The following is a 21,566-nucleotide window of genomic DNA, read 5'->3' as shown; positions in this document are numbered from 1 at the left end:
CCAAGCCCAACACCAGATACTTCTTACAAGAAATTTTGTCATTGTATGTCTCAGTTGTGGATTCCTCTAACCATGAGAAATGGTCCCCTTGTTTTGACTCAGAATCTTTCTACACAGAAGAAACAATAAACAGAAATTATTAAAAATGTAAAAATAAATAGAATGCACAAAAAAGGGATGAGGTAGGGGAAGAAACCACAGCCTATTTTTCCCCAAGTCTCTGAGGGGAAAGAGAAAGAACAGAGAGCTTTATAAAAATGCCCCAAATTTTTCACCTGAACTTGCTCCAGATTTGTTTCCCTCCTTCCTTTCCTGCAATGATGACCTACCTAGTATGTGTCAGTTTTTGTGTAATATTTACAGAAGTTCTGGACAAACTCCAAAATTCATGAGCTGCAATCACCTCAAGTAACAGAAAAATATATGTATCTTAGTCAAGTACAATTAACAGAAAAGAGATTGGTTTAACATTTCCAATGAGATACTCTTATTTGAACTATTGACCATTTTTTGGTATAATTCTGCATGAAATACAAAAAATATCTTTCCCCTTTTCTTCCATCTTAGTATAAGAAAAATAAATCCAAAGATATAAAGCAATCTTGAAATTATATTGCTATTATTACCAGCTAACAATATCTTACGGTTATGTTCTTCCTCATATTGCTGATGCATATTTTCCCATTAAACTTGGATATTAAGATCCATTTTTTTTACTGTAGACAAACTGAGAACCATAGAGAGATAACCAATCTTCAGATGTTAACAGCAGGACTAGAACACGTATCTCCAGGCTCTTCCAGAGACCTCTGTGCAAAAGCTGTTGGTGTTCACAATGGTATTGTTTGATAAGCCTAAATAAGTATGTTTGATAAGCCTAAATAAGTAAAGGTTTTTGGCACTTCAAATATAAATGGGATGTATGCCTTATCCAAGATGATGCAACCTGGCTAGTTTTAAAGTGAAAAGATGCCCTAGTATTAATGAATTGCTACTGTAAATAATGTCCTAAAAACAAGCTTAAATACTTAACGCAACTCTTCTCATGAGATTGGGGTGGAATGCGACTGGAATAACCCGATCAAGCAACATTCACCAAACCCCAGCCACAGGAAGGCAACCTACAGCAGGACACAATAACCCGGGCTCCCCAGAACAGCCAACATCCACCCATCTCCCAGATCCATCCCTTTAACATCTCACTCACTCATCTTCACTCCTCCCAAGTCCTCTCCAAAAGCAGGACCACCAGAATCACTTTGAATGCTAACCTGAACTTGCCGAGGATATTCCAGTGCAAGGGAAATGCAAGGCCCAAGGAGGCGAGGTGGAGGGTAGGGCGTGGGGAGCGGAAGTCATGTTCCCAATCTCTGAACACTTCCGTTTGAGTCAGGCTAACATCTGCTCCAAAACCAGGACTGTATCAGTGTGAACAGAAAGGCAAGGCTTTTCTGTAAAAAGCCAGATAATAATGTTCTAGACTTTTTGTTCAAAGGTCTATGCAAACTACTCAGCTCTATTTGTAGCATGAAACCAGCCAAAACACTACCCAAAGGAATAGGCATGGTTGTGTTCCAATAAAACTTCATTCTCAAAAGTAGGCAGTGGTTTGTACTTTGCCAACAAACCCTTGAACTTGAGGATAGTTTGCTTAACCCCCATTCCCAAATCCCAAATGGGGAATTCTTGGAAATTATGAATGATATAATTTAGCTGACTTAGCTCTCAGTATTACCTAGTGACCGCCCACTGTCAATCACAGGTACCCAGCGACAATTCCAGTAACAACAATAACAATAGTGTCAAAAAGAGCAAGAATAATACTAGGTACTTTATGCCAGATATTTGTTAAATTTTCACACATATCTCATTTCATCACCCTAACAACTCTATGAGGTAAGTGCTATTAATTATTCCTATTTCAAAGATGGTAAAACTGAGGATCCAAGCAATTAAATGCCCTCCCAGTGTCATAAGGATATTAATAGATAAAACTTAGATTTAAACCATAACCTATTTATGTGACTTCAAATTCATACTCTCACACACCATACCACCAAAACATTACCTTAGGAGGAACAAAGAAAAATCTGTGAATTAGAGGCATGAGATTAAAATCTGAACCATTAAACCGATCATTCCAAAGGGGGCTGCTTTGTTCTTGCTGCATTTCAAAACACTTCCCTCTACAAACAAGCCTTTCTTTTGGCAGCCCCACTTTTCAAGCAACACTTACACCTAGAGCTATATACCTGCAGCTCATTGTCCAACATCTGCTTTACCGTGTCTTAGAGGCCCTGGTTTGATGTGCCGAAAGTAACAGGCAACATCTCTGATAGACCCCAAGTCTTCTGGACATAAGAACCAACATTCCACCATTTAGGTGTGAGGGGAAGCAGAAGCTGACACTGCAAAACATGCCTTTAGAGATATTAATTATGTTAAGCTGGTTAATTTTAAGAAACAAAAGAAAAAAATGTTTGACCTTCCCCTTAACTGCCTTAAAGAATTTAGATAGAGGGCCTGCCCCATGAAGAAGGATATCACCATAGATAACTAACTGTAGTTAAATATGAACCATCCCATGATAGATAAGGAGGAGCCTGGGAAGGCCCATTTGAGCAAAGGCCTCTGAGTTCCATCTTTCAAGATGGCCCAACAAATATTTGTTTACTAAACATTAACCCTTTTTACAACAAAACAAACAAGGAAGAAAAATATAACAAGCAACACTGAAAGAAAAAACAAACTGACAGTAAGGAGAGGGAACGAGGGAGGGGGTTAATGCGAAAAGAAGGGGAAGGGTCAAATCAAGGAACATGTATAAAGGACCCATGGACAAAGCCAAGTGGGGAAGGGCTGAGGGTGGGAGGTGGGGGTGGGTGGGGCAGGGGAAAGTGGTGATGGGAAAATGGAGACAGATGTATTTGAACAATAAAAAAATAAAAATAAAATAAACATTAACTCTTTTCAGAAGTCCTAGACCTCTACTCCACCTACTTCTTTAGTCCAGAATGACTATTATATGCATTTTGTATTATTGTCTTTGGAATTTTTATGCTTATATAAATTCCCCATGTACGTGTATTAAAACTTGATTTTCTCCTGTTACTCTGCCTTATGTCATTTTGATTATTAGCCTAGCCAGAAGAACCTTCTAAAGATAGGAGGAAGTTTTATATTTCTTCACCCACAGATGTGGAGCAACAGCTAAAGGCACAATCATGGTAGAAGTTCCAGGAAGAACTAAAGTGTGAGGACCAAATGCCATTTGATACTTTCCTCATTCTTTTCTTCTTCTTTGATTTTTCTCCATTATGCCTAGTAAGTCACCCCACTAATTCTTCCAAACCAGTCAGCATATTCTTCCGCATCCTCAAATGACTGTCCTAACCCAACCCTAGGAAAAAATCAATTAAAGCAGGGGTTGGCAAACTGCAGCCTGTGGACCCTATCCAACTATTTGAGAATGACCTTCAAAATGAGTGGTTTCTTTATTTTTTAATTGTTGAGGGGAAAAAAAACAAAAGGATGTATAATATTTCCCAACATGAAATTATATAAATTTCAAATTTCAATGTTCATGTATAAAATTTATGGGAACAGAGCCACTTTGTCCAGTATTACCTATGGCTTCTTTCACACTAAAATGGCTAGTTGTATAGTTGCAACAGAGACCACACGCTCTGCAAAGCCTAAGATACTTATATTTGCACCTTTACAGAACAGCATGCAAACCCCTGAGGTTGAAATATTAAACTTTTCCATCGATAGAAAATGTTCCCAAATCCAGACACAATGCATTCCAGAATTACAAAAAGGAGACTCATTAAGTCCACTAGAGTTAACAACATCAACAATTACACCATCCGAAAGATCACACCACTGTGTCCACTCTTAACTAAATGATGGGAAGACTTGAAGCCTTTTCATTCCTTCAGTGATGTTTTCAACTGGAGATGCTGATGGGATGTAACTTCCAATTTCCGACTAACAGCATTAGTATTCTAAATTGATGAACTGTAAATAGCAGGCACTTTTTGCCTCTTCTTAACTGAATTGAAGCCACAGAGTACAAAAAGATAAATTTTCTTTGGGTTTCTTGGCAAGAAGCTATATATATATGTAATTTTGGCTTTCATCTCCCAATTTCCTTCATTTATCAAAAATGTTGACAAAGAGGCTTTAATTAGATCATTCTAATCACAAAGAGCTGGGTGTGATGGAAGACTTCAGAATCACTATCTGTTCTTTGCAAAACAAAACAGATAGCCTACTCTCCCTGTAGGGGCAGGAGATTTATCAATAGACAAAAGGATGCAAAAAAAAACCAATAGATAAGGTGTAATTAAAGATCAGGCCTATAAATTTTACACTGACATAAATTTAAGAGGATTTGCAGGTAGAAATTCAAGATTCCAAACCCGAGTATCATTATGAATATAATACCATTCAGCTCTGTATGCAACAACACTGCAAAATACATAGATTTATTATTAAGACTAATACTCTGCCTCCAAGCCCTTTCATATAAAGAATTTGGATTATTCGGTGCCAAAGTAATTTCCAAAGTGGTCTATCTTCTTCAAGTATTTCTCCTTAATTAGCTACATTTTCCATGTACTGAACATCAAAATCTGTTTTAGAAACAGAAGTCACCTATCAAATTTTTGCTAGTTGTTAGAGGCATAATTTAGAAAGGTTTGTGTATTCTTGTAGGTCTGCATTTTTCCCCTCTTTATAATGTAATAAAATTATTACCAATGTAATATTCACCATGGTTATTATACAGAGTGGGACAAAAGCAGATTTACAGTTTGTGTGAAAACTAGTACAATAGCTCTGGCTGATGTGAATCAGTGGACTGAGTGCCGGCCTGCAAACCAAAAGATAGATCGCTGGTTCAATTCCCAGTCAGGGCACATGCCTGGGTTATGGGCCAGATCCCCAGAAGGGGGAGCTCGAGACACAACCACACATTGATGTCTCTCTCCCTGTCTTGCTCATTCTCTTCTCCTCTCTAAAAATAAATAAATAAAACCTTAAAACTATATTTATAAAATAGTACAATAATTAATAACTAATAATACAAGAATAAACTCTGTGTTTCATGAACTCACAACTGTGACCCTACTTTTGCCCCACCCTGTAGTGGTCTCTCTCTTCACTGGTTCAAAGGCTAAGAGTAAAAATAAAAATGAAAAAAACTGCAGAAATCATAGACTAGAGGGCTGAAGTATATTCAACTAAGAGCTGATCTGAAAACTAAAGTTGTATTTCTTAGATTAAAGCATAATAGATCATTTTGATATGTGATCCTTTGTAATATTTAGCAGATATTTAGCAGCTCAAGACTAGCCTTATATTCTCTGCTCTCTAAAATCACAGACACTGGAGAACAACAGAAAAGAAATAGCAACATCTTTTGGAAAATTACAAGTTTCCTACAATAACTCATTAACAAGTAAAGTTCAGAAAATAAATTTAAGGGAAAGACAGGTTGGGAAAACAAGTGGGAGAGATAAATTAAGGTTTTTGAATAACCTTGAGGCAAAACAGGCTTGACTATTACCACTTTTAGGGAACTACAAAAGGCTTGAACAAATAAAGCAAAGCATGCTTTCCAATGAGTTTAATGGGATGTTAACAGGCCTGTGTGATCCTGGTCACAACAAATCAACTTACCGGAGTAGGCCCAGTATGGATCCCCTGAGGCTTTGCGCCTCCGTATCTGCGCTGAGCTGCTGTGTCTGTTGTCCTGAAGGGACCCAACGTAGCCTTCTGTCAATGCTGGAAGACAAGGAAAGCCACAGTAAGACAAAGTCATCACCCTACTGGACACAAGAAGGTATCAAAAGCTCACAGCTATGTGACTTCCCAAACTCACAGACCTTGAAATAACTGAATAGAACCTCTTGGTTTTATAGAAAAATAACTACAGAAGACTGTAGAGAAATTACCATGGTTACTATTAATATTAATCACAGCTTAAAATGTGTCTTTACTTTGTACCAAGGGCAATGCACTAGATACTTTATGTATGTTATCTTATTTAATCTGCAACAGACCACCAGGCAGTAGACACAATGATCCCAACAGTGGGACCATTCCATACTTAAGCAAACTGGAGCTTAGAGAAGTTAACTATAGCTTGCCCGAGGTCATACAACTAGTAGACCTGGAACCTGCAATTTTGGTTCCAACTACATGCATAGGTGCAAAGGGCCTCTAGACTTATTTGACCTGCAGAGAGCAAGGGTCATTCCATCTCTTTTACACATGGAGGAATTAAGGTTCAGAGTCCCAGGTCACAAAGGTAAGGATGCAGCAGGTCAGGGAACCGAACGGAAGCATGCCTACATCAAAGCCAGGGCTTCTGCCATCCACTCCAAGCACAGTCTGAGGCCTAGGCGACTCCCCATGTTAAGTATCAGACCTTCACATCCTTTGAAACCCAAGTAGTCAGTCACCTGTTGGACAAATGCAAAACCCTCCAAGGACAGTAGAAAAGAAACACTGCTTAATGATGTACTTTTTGAAAACTCAAAATGAATCCCATCTTCTGTGCCATTGTGGAGGACTCCCATCTGCCAGCTCTAGTGTTCAAAGCCCTCCCCGCCCATCCCATCAAGGATGCAAAATTCTTTTGTTGTGAGCCCACACCTGAGCGCACTGATGTTTAAAAGACAAGTATCACAGGTGCCCAGAATCCAAAATGAAATGAAATTACACTTCAAACAATACATCCCAGCTGTCTATGTTAACATTTAAATGCACCCAAACAAAATCAAATGTGCTTTTAAAAAGCAAAGAAAATGGTTGGGGGAACTGTACAGTCAATTAAAGATTAAGATGGCACCAGAGAAACACAATACATTTTCTATTCCAAATTACTCAGAGTAATAACAATAATCTCACCATGATGGCATTACCTTTGTAGACACTGTGACAGTCATGAGGAAAATTAGAAAACATGTACAATACTTTATGCTTGCATGTCAATTGCAAAGAATGGCAAAGATTGGCTTTAAGAGAAGTAATGACTGAACAAAGAGAAAAGATGGTCCATTGAGATGAACCCTTCCAAGAAAAAGAAGAATCTTTTAGAATCCTAAAACACATCTAAAAAGCAAATCTAGTGTTATTCATACCTGCTCATTGGTCCTGAATAACAAAGTCAAAATCTAAGTCACTATTCATTTTTCAAGTATAATGAAGGTTTAGGTACCTACCATCCACTCCATTCCAGTTTTTGCAAAGGAGCCATATACAGACCCAGAAAGTTGACCATTCTAAGCCTCTAGGAATCATGAATAATAAAATCCCCTGCCCTGGACGGGTGGCTCAGTTAGTTGGAGTATCATTGTACACCAAATTGTTGCAGGTTGAATTCCCAGTCAAGGCACATACCTACATTACGGGTTCAACCCCCGGTCTGGACATGTGCAGCAGGCAACTGATCAGTATTTCTCTCTCTCTCTCTCTCTCTCTCTCTCTCTCTCTCTCTCTCTCTCTCTCTCTCTCGTGTGTGTGTGTGTGTGTGTGTATCTTGAATCCGTGAACATATCCTCTGGTGAGGATTAAAAAATAATAATAATAAAAATAAAGTTAAATCTCCCAACTAGTCTTCTAATTTTTTTCCCATACACTAAAGCACACCAAATGAATAATTGTTAGGTTTATTTATTCTCCATGTATATGAGGAAACTTTTTAAATATATCTGTTTACTAAGCATCTTAGAGCTAGTTCATTCTAGTCGGTCCCAAATAATTCTTCCTCTTTGTATCAGGACATTGAGTAAAAAGAGTATCTTGACCTTGGGAGTAATCCATGTGACTTCCACTCATGTATGTGACTGAGCATTGGCTTCCGTGTCTGTCACATTGAGATAAAAATACCAACCCCATAGGACAGTTATAAAGATACACAAGCTACCGTGAGCAGAGCACCTAACTCAGCATGGGCATATAGTCCTTTCTTTTTTCTTTTCTTTCCTTTTTTTTTTTTTTTTTTTTTTTTTACTGATTTGAGAGAGAGAGAGAGAGAGAGAGAGAGAGAGAGACACCAATTTATTGCTCCACCCATTCATGCATTCATTGATTCTTTTTGTGCCTTGACCCTGGATCAAACCCACAACCTGAGCATAAGGGGATGACGTTCTAAACAACTGAACTACCTGGCCAGAACTATATACAGTGCTTTTAAATGCCTGATAACATAGTGGCAATTTGGTGCAGTCACTGCTTTTTAACCATCATACCTCCCACCCACTCCCTCAGCCAGGAATCATACCCTGAACAGCCTGGCCCCCTCGCCCCTCTCCCTGCCAGCTCCAGGTCGGGGGAGACACTGGCTTATGCCAGTCAGACTGTACTGCCCCGGCCCCAATGCCGTATTTAGAAATGGGGCCATCTGCCAATCAGAGAGATTATTCTCTCTCCCTGAATTATTATAGCATGAACTAGAAGCCTCATTGGGGCGAATGAGGGTCAAGAAAGAGATCAGAAGAGTAGCTCAAGAGTGGAACCAAGCCAGAAGAAGCAACCTCTAAAGATGGATTCTTGTTGGCAAATTTTTAGCCAGGGACAAAGCCAATTTAAAACCAAGCCCATGGAAGCTTCATATTTACATAAACCAATTACCCACCCAAAGTTTACTTTTCTGTCTCCTATACTCAAAAGATCCACAAGTGACACTAACCATAACCTGGTGACCTTCAGAAAAGTCACTTAAACCCATGATCATTAAGTTCTCCATCCAAAAATGCCCTTGATGGACTACAGCTCTGACTCTCAACTCTTAAAAAAAATTAAAATTAAAAAATTAAAGAACCGTATACCATGGACCCTACCTGCAAACACTGGGATTTAATTGGTCTAGGGGGTACACCTTGATATCAGTATTTTTTTTAAGTTACCGAGATGATTCCCTTGAAGCCAGAAATAAGAAGCACAAACCTCCCTGATGAGCCAGACCTAGGTCCAGTTCAGCTCTGACACTCTCAGCCCCGACCACGCAACCTGTAACTTCACACGCTAAGTCTTAACACGAGTAAAGAGCTGGCTAGAAATCAACCCAGTGTGGCGTCAACCTCAGAATCTAGACCAACAAACCTGAACTAACCAAAGTTCTGCCAGAAAACTAACAAATGAACTGAGTATCCTAGTAAAGGGAATGAGGTTATACTCAAGGATATTAACTCCTATACTTTTTACAATAAATGTCATCTCATATCACAACCTCCACAAATAGTCCTGTTTTGTTCCTGAAAAGGAGGTGCTTTCCATTTGCCAGACACTTTGAGAAAATCAGGGCGGGGCAAAGGGGAACAAAGGCTGCCAGGCCTATCTCTCATTTGCGTGGCTCCCACACTGGCAGCTACACTCCCTGTCCTGCCTGGAAAGCAAAGTGACAAGAGTCCAGAGCTCCACTGGGTAAGTACAACGACCTGCTAGTACTGAGAAGTAGACCATAAGGCCTGGATAGGGGCCATAGGTGTGGGTTTCCAACACCTGCCAGCTACCCAAACCAATAAAATATTGTACTATTAAAAAATTAAAACGACATAATATATTTAATTCAAGAAACGAGGGAGATACATGTCAGAAGGTCCTTCCTGACACTGCACATCAATGGCATCCATGTTCCAATCAGCAGGTACCTTCCCAGCCATCCGTGCACATCACACTGTGTGCCAGCCGTGGCACCGCCTGTCTAAAGGTAGTTCAACTTGGGACAAAAGTCAGAGTGCGGTTTTGCTCTATACACACTAAAGGATAAGAAGCCATATGGGGGAGAGGGCCATCCTGAGGAAGGTGGTTACGCCCCCATCTTCATCTCACTTCCCAGAGCACCGAGGTCCAATGTGGGCTGGACACAGCGAGGTGAGAACGGACAGGAAACCGTGCTTCCGAAGAGCATGCTGCATGGCCTGAGCTCCCTGGAGATAAAGGAACTCCGAACCTACCACCCACCATGGAGCTTGAGGTATGGCGGGTGTTCCGTAACTAGTGAGTGAGTAACTGAACGAATAAATGCATGAAAAATCAGGAGGCTGGCGGTGTCTGTGCTGGGGGTAAGGGTATATGTATACACTGTGGTCATATAAGCCACAAGTAAAAGCTCCAGAACACAACCATCTACAACATGAAGCAGGAAATAACAAACCCGCCCCCCTGCCCCGGACCTGATAAGCAATTGTCTGGAGAGACAACTCAGAAATGAAAAGAGTAGCAACGAACTTTATCACCCTGGCACCAGATTTCTTTTTAACACATAAACTATACATTAAAGATGACTATATTTAGTGTTCCCTTTTATTTCATCTATGTCAGTAATGTGTGGTTTCCTTTTCCCTGAATGAGAACATAATCATGGATTACTGGCACTTGCATATTTAAAAGAAAACAAAATCTTAGTTCCAAATGTATTTTAATCATATGACAAAGATTTGATTTTTAAGAAATTTTTAAAATTATTATTTGAATAGCAGTAATAAAGGTGTATCAAATATATTAAGGCACTTACTATTTTATTGGCAAGGAGCAGAGACTTGCTAAAAGAAACAATCTGCAGTTCCCAAGTAAAGATACAGACTCAGCACACCAAATTCAATCAATTTTAATACTCTATGCACTCTTCTAAACTCAAACAGCCAACCAACGGCAGCATGGCAATGATATGTATGGTAAGGCTATGAATCATGCTATTGATTTTCAATATCTTCTGTGCAGAAAATTAAATTATGCAAATGCATGCCTTTACGGATCCTTACCTTAATGTAAAACTGCACCCCTGTTTATGTCAGCAACTTAATTATACAATTAAAAATGAAGCATGCTTATGAAAGTTTGTAGTTTCATTCTTCAGAACAGACAGTAACTGTAAATCTGCCCTTAATTATCATGTGTCTAACAAGGAGGAGGAGCTGGGGTTATACCAACACATCCTACCATGTTCTATGGCACCAAGCCCATGGCAAGAGCTGAAGTTGTCCATCAGCAGAAAGCTCAGGGGGGCTTTTAAAAGTGTGGTCACCAAACTTGGAAGAGCTGAGACTGCAGTGAGGTAACAAGGGCAGGAGGCACAAAGAACGTTCAGTCCTGTACAAGGACGCAGACCGCTCCTCAAAGAAGTCATATCTAGTGTGTCTAATCAACACACACAAATGCACAAACGCACATGCAAGTGCACAGGCAGGCACACGCACACGCGCTGCCTAACCTGGGCATGAGAAATATCAAACTTGGGCAGCCTTCAAGGGTCTGGGTCCTGTAATAATGAAATGAGTTTACAATGGAAAAATCCAGCTACTCCCACCCTCTAGGACAATTTGAGTTTCTCAATTCTGAAAGGATGAAAGTGGAGATTTTAAAGATTTATTTGTTTATTTATTTATTTTTAGAAAAGGGAGGAAAGGAGGGAGAAAGAGAGGGAGAGAAGCATCTATTTGTGGCTGCCTCTCACGTGCCCCCAACAGGGGACTTGGCCCGCGACCCAGGTAATGTGCCCTGCTGACTGGGAATCGAGCAGGTAACTCTTTGGTTCACAGGCTGGCTCTCAATCCACTGGGCCACACCAGCCTGGATGAAAGTGGAGATTTTAAAACCAATAGCATCAACTGGCCACCGTGCGTATGCCTCATTCAGCAGGAGGAATCCAGTTGCTATGCAGAGTGACAGGTATTTTCACCAGGTAGTTTTCATAAACTCTATCACCTCTGAGAACTTCTACCAAGCATACCTCATTTCCAGCCTGAAGCAAAAAAGATAAAAGTTTCCAAACCCAAAGGCCCAATCCTTTCCTATAAAAATATCCTCTGGGTTACCTGCCTCCAAAGATATCAATAAAACCATTTCCTATATGCATGATTTGATTTCCCAGAGCCACCAGACATAGTTTAAAACAAGAAGTGTTCTTATTCTGGGAATATAAAAGCAGATGTGCATCCCATCTGCCTCAACCATAATCTTCAGAAAGAAGGATTCTGTGTAATCCTTACTCTCAGGGTTTCATAGAAATTTTGACTTGGGGGATAAGAGAGTTTCAAGCTGTGTTAACTCTTCTGTGTTAATTTGCATGCCGAATATTTTTCATACAAAGAAACCAGCTCCTCTAAACACATTAGATATCATTCTTGACATAAATGCCTTTTCTTGGGTTTCACTGTCAGAGAGACAGGTCACTGACGGTACGTGGGATAAAAAGAAATATTTTTCTCCCACAACTGCAAATGCATGAATTGAAATTGCAGAGTACAACTGATGCCTTACTGTTTTTAACAAAATTGGTACATTTACATACATGCATTCGTATATCTGAAAAAAATGAATGGAAGTCTGAGGTGCCCACCAAGAAAGGAAGACGTGTGGTCACTCCAAGAATTTCAAAATAAACACAGCGTTGCTCCACATCAGGTGTCATCTCACCACACTGAACTGACAATGTCCACTGATCACGGCTAAGTCATGATCTCCCACAGGGTAAAGGGGGTGAGACGGCAGAGGCCAGGTAGAAGTGAAACGAATTAAGTTTATGATGAGAACAGCCCAAAGTTCCATCTACAACATGCTGCATTACAAGATGCTCTACAACACATCTTGTACTCAAAGCAAAATAGATCAGTGACAGTTGAAATAGGTATTTCCACTTATAACTGCATGTCCAATTCTATGTCATTCCAAAGGACTTAGACACCTGGGAGAAGTGGTCTGCTTCCATCCAAAATTGAAAACATCAAACAAAAACTTCTGGTTCCCTGGTTCCAGAATGAAATTTACTTAGTATGATAGATGGATGGCTCCCATGTAACAAAAGTCCTAGTTCACTGCCAGAGGTACTGCCAGAAACCAGCCCACTAAAAATAACAGGCGCTCATGTTTGCAAATCCAGAATGCATATTTCCAGAATGGCAGACAAGCAGTTAAGAAGGCTGTTTGTATCTGTTATAACTGCTCACACAACAAACTAATTAAAGATCCCTCAAGGATGGCGAAATCACTGTCAAGCATAATTTTCTCTAAATTTTAAAGAGCATTTAAGAACATTAAAACCACACAATAATCTAAAATGAATAAATCTTTATCTTTTTTTGTGCCTACAATGGGCTAAAGTATCAAATTATAGTTAAAATAATCAAATATTTTAATCAGCCTCTCATCTCCTTTGTGCCTGGCATTCAATTAATTGTAGTAAAATGTACTTAGTGAGAGTCTCAAAAAGTAAAATCAAGAAGTGCATTCCTTTGTAACTACTTCATTAGAAATAGTCCCTCAGTTATTTGTGATATTGAGCTGACCTCAAATATAATAGATATTACAGTAAATCACCTACTTTGTCATAGTCAATTGTACTTATTGTCTCAACTAAAAAAATGTCTTTTCATCATCCGAAGTGATAAAGAAACCTCACATAGAGCCATGACTGAAACTTATTGGCAATTCGAGGGAAAGAGGAATCACATAGCAATGCAGTATCCTAGGGGAAAAAGAAACAAAAAACAGACTTGTAAAAATGAGTTAAGTCAGAAGAAGAAGGAAAATAGTGAATTCTCTCTTCATTATTTTACTCTAAAGTAACACTGATTCCAAAAGGTGGAATCTATTTTTTTAAGCAAACAGGACTAAAAGGAACAAAAAATTAGAGCCATGCCTCTGTTATTAACTAGGTTAACAATTCTAAAACTTCAGAAATAAAAATGCATGCCTCCCAACAGGTTCAAGAAAAGGTACACTGAGAAAACTGACTTACACAGGGGATCAGAGCCACCCTTCTAAAAAGAATCAGATACTTGGCTTCAAATATTGTATAACAGCAGATAGAAATAAATTGACCAATTCTTTCAATCAATTTTAATAGTTTGGTTTTCAAAGAACCGTGTCTCTTGATTTTATAAGATTCCTGGGAAAATGCAGATTAGTCACAGATAGTGTTGTGCTAATGTCAATTGCCACAAATCCACACTTCCCATTTGACAATTGCACCACCTCTCTGAATCCTTAATAATCAAAAGAACTGGCGAATACAGATCACAGATTGCATACTGCAGCCATCAGGCTAAATACAGCCATTGATCCAGATGCTTTGTTTCACCTGCTGTATGTGTATGCATGTGTGTTTAAGTAACTGCCACCACGGGGAGTTCCAGTATCTGTATTTTTTTAATAGGAAATCTGAACTTTGTTCCCAAATAGCAACAATATGCCAAGTGAATAACAACTAGCTTTTTAGAGAGGAATTGTGACTCCACCCATTCCCATTTGATCATTTTTATTCCCTGTTTACTCCTTAGGGACATCTAAGTTCGCCACCCATGGCCTGGCCCAGTAATAAGTTGCTTACTAAATCAATTATTGCCTAGGAGGTAGGCACTACTAAAAGCACCATCAATACAATGGCTCATGTAATTCTTCCAATAATCTTGTGGCTTATGTACAATTATTCAGAAGCAGTATATAACCTGCCCAAGAACACATATCCCTAAACTATATATTACTCTCAAACCTTTTTAAGTGTCATTATATTACAACTATTCTTCACAAAATTGAATTTTAGGAATTATGAAAATATCTGTATGAATAGCTAGCTACTCCACCTGCCAAAAATTAAACATCACAGATGAAAAAGTTTACACATATGCCTGGGAAAACTAAAGACATAACAAATTCAAAAGAAAGTAGTCTCTAGTTTACTCTTCCCAACACCACTGGCAACAAAGGTAAAATCATGTTACAATAATACTAACAGAAAAATAGTGATTTTTCTAACATGATGTGGAGAGTATCCAGTTACAATTATACAAACATTGGTTATTGTCTATAAAAAAGAAAGGCATTTTATTCCAGAAAAAATTAATATTAAGTTACAACTGTGCCCTAGCTGGTGTGGCTCAGTGGACTGAGCACCAGCCTGTGAACAAAAGAGTCGCCACTTTGATTCCCAGTGTAGGGCACAGGCCTGGGTTCCAGGCCAGGTCCCCAGCAGGGGGCGTGCGAGATGCAACCACATGTTGATGTTTCCCTCTCTCCCTCCCTTCCCCTCTCTAAAAATAAATAAATAAATAATCTTTTTAAAAAGTTACAACTGGAGTTAGAAAAACAAATAAAATGACACACTGATTAATAAATCATCTTCATTTTTTTTCTTCTCTGTAAAATTTGTAACTGTGACTGCCTAATAGATTTTTGTAACCGAGAAATAAAGGATAAGTTTTATAACTTTGGCTTCTTATACAGGGTGGAGCAAAAGAAGATTTACAGTTGTTCTTATAAAAAAATAGTACAATAATAAATAATATAAGAATAAACTGCATTTCACATACAACTGTAAACCTACTTTTGCTGCATCCTGTATACTTGAGTCATTTATATATACATAGTCCCTGTGAAATACTGAATGAAAAATATTTAATAAAATAGGTATTTTTTAATAGAACAAAAAGAAATGGACCAGAAAAAAATCCTACTTAACTGCCTTTAGCACCCATTTCAAAACCATGGCACGTCCACCAACCCCGCAAAACGTGCCAACTCAGAGTACATGAGTCACATTTCAGAATTCAGATGTAGCAAGTGTCACATTGACAAAAACATCCATAAGACAATCCCCAACCATAGGAGATGGTAGAAACCACATTGTAGGCATGTGCTCTAAGCCCTCCGATCAGGGATCAAATACAGAGGTCACTCCAATCATGACACCACTTTCCTGTAGATACCAAGCTTGGTTGTGCATAGACCTGAGCAGCTTAGTAAACCCAGAAACCTGTGACTTCCAAGGCCAAATCAGAGGCACCACTGTGAAAGACGGCTCGAGTGGAGCCCTGTTACAACAGAGCCAGAGAAGCCGTGGCGGAGCGGCGGCCCCACGCTCCTGGTCTTCCTTCTCCTCCTACCTGCACCAAATCACCAACATTCCAAGAAGTCAGGAAGAACGAGAAAATCCTGTTTGTAAAAACTGATGAAACCTGGACTTTGCTGAGGCCCAAATCGTTGTTAACCAATCCATGAAGTACAAATGTAGCCTTTCCGGTCTCCCGCCCGTCTGGGCAGTACAGCTTGAACCTTACACCTCATCTACCTCATCTAGCACCAATGCACTCATCTCTCACACAACTTAACCTCATCTCCCTCCTCTTTTCCCACAAACCCCTGCCCCAGTCCCTCTCCGGTGGGGGATTGGGAGGTGCCACTATTTGGGCTTCTGCCTGAATCTGTACTCCCTGATGTGCAATTTCTTTGATCCCAAAGACACAATTTTTGTTAACTTATTGCTTCCTATTGACACCACTTAAACCCTGACCATCCAGAGGCCTGAAGATACCTATTTATTCCCCAGAACTCTGGTCAGCAAAGAATTTACACCTTCACATACATTAGTTCTTAACTCCCTCTGGCCAAAACAAAAATTCTTAGGGAGTTTGGTTAAGATGTACACAAGCATTCATGGTCTTTCCAAGGTCCAAAGCCGCTACACCACGGCATTCAGAAGGGCTTGACCCCACATCACTCCTCCCTTCTCACAGCGTCATCCCACTAGGTGGGTGAGCCAATAAGTACATAAATTATAGTTTGTAGACATAGTGAAACAAACATGAAAATTAAATAAAACAAACATGCTAGAGCTACAGAGAATACAAGTAGAGAAGAAATGTACTTAGACAGTAGTCAGGGAAGGAGATGTCATTTTAGTTGAAGTCATGGGCAAGATGACGGGAGAGAATACAAGAGGAAAGAGCAGCACATGTCAGGATGTTGAGGCAGGAAAGGTGTGAGGCCAACCTGGTGAGGCTTGCTGAACTGGCTGGGGTTAAAAAGGAACAAGGGCTGCATCCTGCCAGACTTTCAGGGCTTTGAAATGAACCTGACGGCGTCCAAGAGGAGTTACTATGGCCGATTTATGCTCTCCTTTAAAGCAGCTTTATTGCAATATAATGGTTCTTAGTATATTCAGAGTTCTACAACCATAAAAACAATCGAATTTTAGAACATCTTTATCAAAGTACACTTTAAAAAGGTGACTCTGCTAATGCAGGGAACAGGCTGAAGGGAGGCTGGCAAGAGCAGAAAACAGTGGCTCACCAGCCTGGCCCCCAGGGTGAGTCAAGACAAAGCATTCATTAAGTGTGTACTCCCACTTGTGTTTGGGGGCTTGGGGGGGGGGGGGCACCGCAGTTGGGGGGGGGGGGGGGAGTGGCAATGCTCCTGGAGGCAAAACTTTGCAGAGCAAATAGTCTCCTGATATTCACCAGACCAAATTCCAACTCACCTAGTTTTTGGTTTTATTTGCTATTATGTTCTACAATTTCCCTTTTGCCCATTATCACCTGAATAAGGATTTGCACTACTTAATCAGGCAATTAATTGCTTATGCATGTCAGTAAAAAAGATAACAGTTAATGAGAGGCAAACAAGATACAACCATTTGCAAACAAAATGAGGGGGGAAAGGCAAAAATACACATTGTATTTTCTGTTAGAGTTTTGTAGGGCATAAAACTATACTCACAACATCATACAAAAAAATTTATCTACCTGTATGATACCTACAGAAGAACAGAACACCCTACTTTGCATGTTGGAGGAGCTTAGGAGGGTGATTTTTTTTTAAATAAAAATTTTAACACTGTTTAAATATAGACATGCGCGTGGCTTAAACACAACTTGGCTTCTCTCTGCCCCCCCCCAAATGATACTTTAAAAACAACAACAAAAAAACACACCTGTCTTCCACAGGTAGGTGTGAGCAATAGAACAGTAAGCGACCTAAGTAGGGGGTGATTAATAAATTAAATCCACAGAAACTCAACTCTGAATGATGACTAAGATTTTGTCTTTAGCAATTTTTCACAGCTGTCTATAATCATAAAAATATAATCGGAAACAAATATGCTTTGTGGCAGGCAGAGAGATAAATTACCAAGTATATCTCTCTCAAAAATTCTAAGTCCATTTCTCCCTCCCGAAACACTGAGAAATAGGCCTCCCATAAATTTGTTTGATTCAATCAACGTAATAACAACCCAAGGAATTGGGCAGCATTGCCCAGGCAACCACTGCACTGTTGCTGGTGAGAAAACCCCAGGGCTGCAAGTTCATTTTTGTTATCTCCATTTTCATTAGGTATTAGTTTCACCTCCTTTCCAGAAAGAATGAGGTCTGCTTTGTTCTCTTTAGTTGTAGAGAGAAATGTGCAGAAGAAATATCTTGCATTCTGCTTTGCTTGAAGAGGGATTATTCACTTGAACTAACTCAAAGAGAGTCTCAACAAAAATAACTTAGAAGGAAAAAGAACTATTTGACCAAAAGTCCTCTCCTGATGAAGAAATGGCAACTATTAACTAAGCAGAGTTTGCTTCTTTGTTTGTTTTTGGTTGTGCTTCTTCTAACATCTTCTCTAACCAATTATACCGCACAACCCATTTGAAACATCAAATGAAAAAGCAGTTTTATGTCTTTTAAAAGCTCAAATACAAAATTATATACGAGAATCTGAGTGAAATCAATTGCAAGGAGACTTTTCTACTCTTGAATTCAAATCCTTACATAACTGCAATACAAACTGGGGGTCAGCGTTTCCTCTGTTTATTTTTGTACATATAATGATGCTGGAAGGCAACTGTGTAACTTTCAAAGCTTCCCTATCATGTGAAATTGAATGAAACAAACGTTGGTTTGATTTTTAGATAGCAGATAAGAGAGATGTAGCATCTGCAGTGAATCCTCTGGAACAAATTGATATAATACATGCACCAAAACTACAGGACTGCAGATTACAGAAAACCTGAATGAATTCTGAAATATACACTCCTCTAAATATTACTTACAAAGGTTTATTAAACACATTTGTTCTAAAATATCAACTCTGCATAATCAATGAGTGAATGGTAAGTGAAAAAGTGAGAACGGTTGGCTTTAGAAGCTGTGGAAACCTAAGCCTGTTGTGCATGGTCATGTTGTTCAGGCTAACCCAATCTTTGATATTTAACACAATGGAGCCAAAAAGGCTGTAGATTTTTGGTGTTTCACGTGTTTGAGAAATCATGCATGATATTTGAGTTTCTTCAGAAATAAATGTTTCAGAGAAAGTTAAAGCACTTTATGAAATGCATTTAAAACTTTCCCTTCACTTGACCAGAGAACTCTTTCATAGAAATACTCAGACCAGAGCTCTTAATGAGATGCTGTTACTTGAGACACGTTCAAACACAGAACAAAACAGTAGATGAAATAAAGACACAAAGATTTTCAGTTTTGGGAAGAAGAATACTTTTTAAACCTCTCTCAATATCAAAGAAATAAATACATTCCTAAAATTCCTCCTGCCCTACTTTAGTTTATAAAATTAACAAAGATAATTAAGAAAGATGCTGAGGACAGCTAATGTTTCTTTAGCACTGACTATGTACAGAGCTCTTCAGATGGATTATCTCATTTAACCCGCACCAGAATGTTGAGGAATAAATAAATCCTCTAGGTATTCCCATTTCCCCAGGCACAGAATAGGTAATTATTCACCTTGTCAGAACCATATTACATGTGCATGGTAGAGAAAAGAATTCAGACTCACACCCTCTAAACAGATAGAGGAAGGGGAAACATCTCCACTGAGCTTCCCTAGAAAGTCTGAGGGCCTATAACAGAGATATGGATGGCACCTATTTAGGTTCCTTTGAAAACATACATAAAGACCCGAATGTAAAATGTTACCACGGAATATATTTATACTGATTGAAAGTGACCTTTGCACCAGGACTCCCAAGGACAATTTTAATTTTACATATTCCATCTCAAGGACCACAAAATTTAGATGCCCCAATCCTGTTTCCCAAAAGAAAGTATGTTTTCAATTGTCCTTTTAAGAGATTTCACACTGAAAGAATTCCTACCATAAAAACTCTACATAGTTACAACTAAAAGTACTATAATAATAAAAGTGATAATTCCTGAAAATTATTAAAAGGCTTGCAAAGAGAATTCTAACACTACAGCCTCCCTAGGAAGACATTACGCTAACACCAACTAACTGCCGAGAAAACAATTCACTTTCTCAAAAACAAGGGGAAAAAAAAAATGTTCCACGCAGGCATATGTTCCCATTTTAACTGAGAATTGGGGAGTAGAAGAATCTGTTAGAACTGTCCAGCCACATGAGGCCACCCTGAACTGTGATGAGATACACACACACACACATACACACACACACACACACACACACACACACGATTGTGAAATTATTAACATTTGTCACTTTAATTGTATGTTACAATGATATTTTGGATACTCTGTATACAATAAAAAACTAAATCTCCACATAAACTGTCTGGAACATGTTACATTAGCACTGTACAAGGCCTTTGTCTTTTTTGTAACATACTTCCTGTAATGCTTGTACCCCAGGTACCAAATGTGACCTAGAACAATTTAGTGAACCCTCCCTCTTCCCTCTACCCCTTTCCCACAAATTAGGGAAGCTACACTTCTTTTGTTTTCCCTCTTCTATTCAAGAGACTACTAACTCAGTGGGGAGAGGAGGTATTTTTATAGAGGCATATGGTCCACTAGTCTCTTCATGGCTTCAGCTATGGAAATGTAAGGCTCATAAATCAACAGGAGGCCTAATGGCTCGGCACTGAAGAAAACAGGAACAACACCACGGTGTCTGGCATGAGGCCAGTCTGTTTTTCAGAGGGGGCCAAGTTAAGGGGACAGCACATACAGAATACAGTTTGGTTGTAGGCATTGTTTCTGGAAAAGAAAACCAAATGAATCGCTATGTTGAACCTGGAAATATATCTGCCCTTCTCACAGTAACCATGAACATTTTCCAGGTAACATGACTTTAGAACCTTTCCCAAATTTTACATCCAAAGGCAACCTTTGAAAGACTCTAGGCTTCCTGAGGGTGCTCAGCTCCCCATTCGACCACTCATTCTAGTGTCGGAACGCCAAGCCTTCCCCTCTGAGAGAGAACAGGACAAAGCCCAAATGCCCAAATCACTGGTTAAAGTGTTGGTGCAGGAATACATCTTTAAGATCATGATTTTTTCGTCAACAGTGAGGCTCCAGATAAATTTTTCAAAAACTCCTTCTGGGATCACATGCAGGTGGTCAACAGACCATATCCTGAGCAACACTAATTTGCTCAAATCATCAACAATAAAAACCCACAGTTAATGGAAGACAGGAAAATAAAAATCTTTTATGAAATAAGTTTAGAAAAATATTTTTAATTAAGCCCTCTAAACTGATGTGTCTGCAGAAAGCCTAGAGATAAAAAGTGTGTTTTGCATTTCTTTCTGCTCTAGGTTTGAAGGTCACAGGACTCACAACAGATGTGGTCTGGTTTGAACCATAAAGATCTGCATGGCTACTAACAGTTAGTGTAAAAGCACAACAGCTGAGGCACTGTGGCTGCAACAGTTGGTGGGCTCCAGCCCAGCGGGACACGTCCCTGGCTCTGCCAAAACAGACGGCATCCCTGGCAGGCCAGCTGGCCAGGGGTGGGACCAGCAACTTATATGCCCACAGTGACTGCAAACCCCATTCCATCAAAGAAGTCACTGCAGA

General features: G+C 39.4%; 1 protein-coding gene across 3 annotated transcripts in view; it reads right to left on the bottom strand.

Moving 5' to 3' along the window:
* The window catches only part of PTPRG (protein tyrosine phosphatase receptor type G), a 681,808-nt gene that overhangs the window by 503,124 nt on the left and 157,118 nt on the right, over positions 1-21,566 (bottom strand). For all 3 annotated transcript variants that reach the window (XM_054595580.1, XM_054595582.1, XM_054595581.1), the window contains exon 2: positions 5,686-5,790. In XM_054595580.1, coding sequence (XP_054451555.1) covers positions 5,686-5,790 — 105 coding nt within the window. The remainder of the gene's footprint in view (positions 1-5,685; positions 5,791-21,566) is intronic.

Source organism: Pteronotus mesoamericanus, unplaced genomic scaffold (genome assembly GCF_021234165.1).
Source record: "Pteronotus mesoamericanus isolate MK-2021 breed Mesoamerican mustached bat unplaced genomic scaffold, CSHL_Meso_final scaffold_54, whole genome shotgun sequence".
In the NCBI taxonomy this organism is placed as follows: domain Eukaryota; kingdom Metazoa; phylum Chordata; class Mammalia; order Chiroptera; family Mormoopidae; genus Pteronotus; species Pteronotus mesoamericanus.
This window is presented reverse-complemented; position numbering and strand designations above follow the sequence as displayed.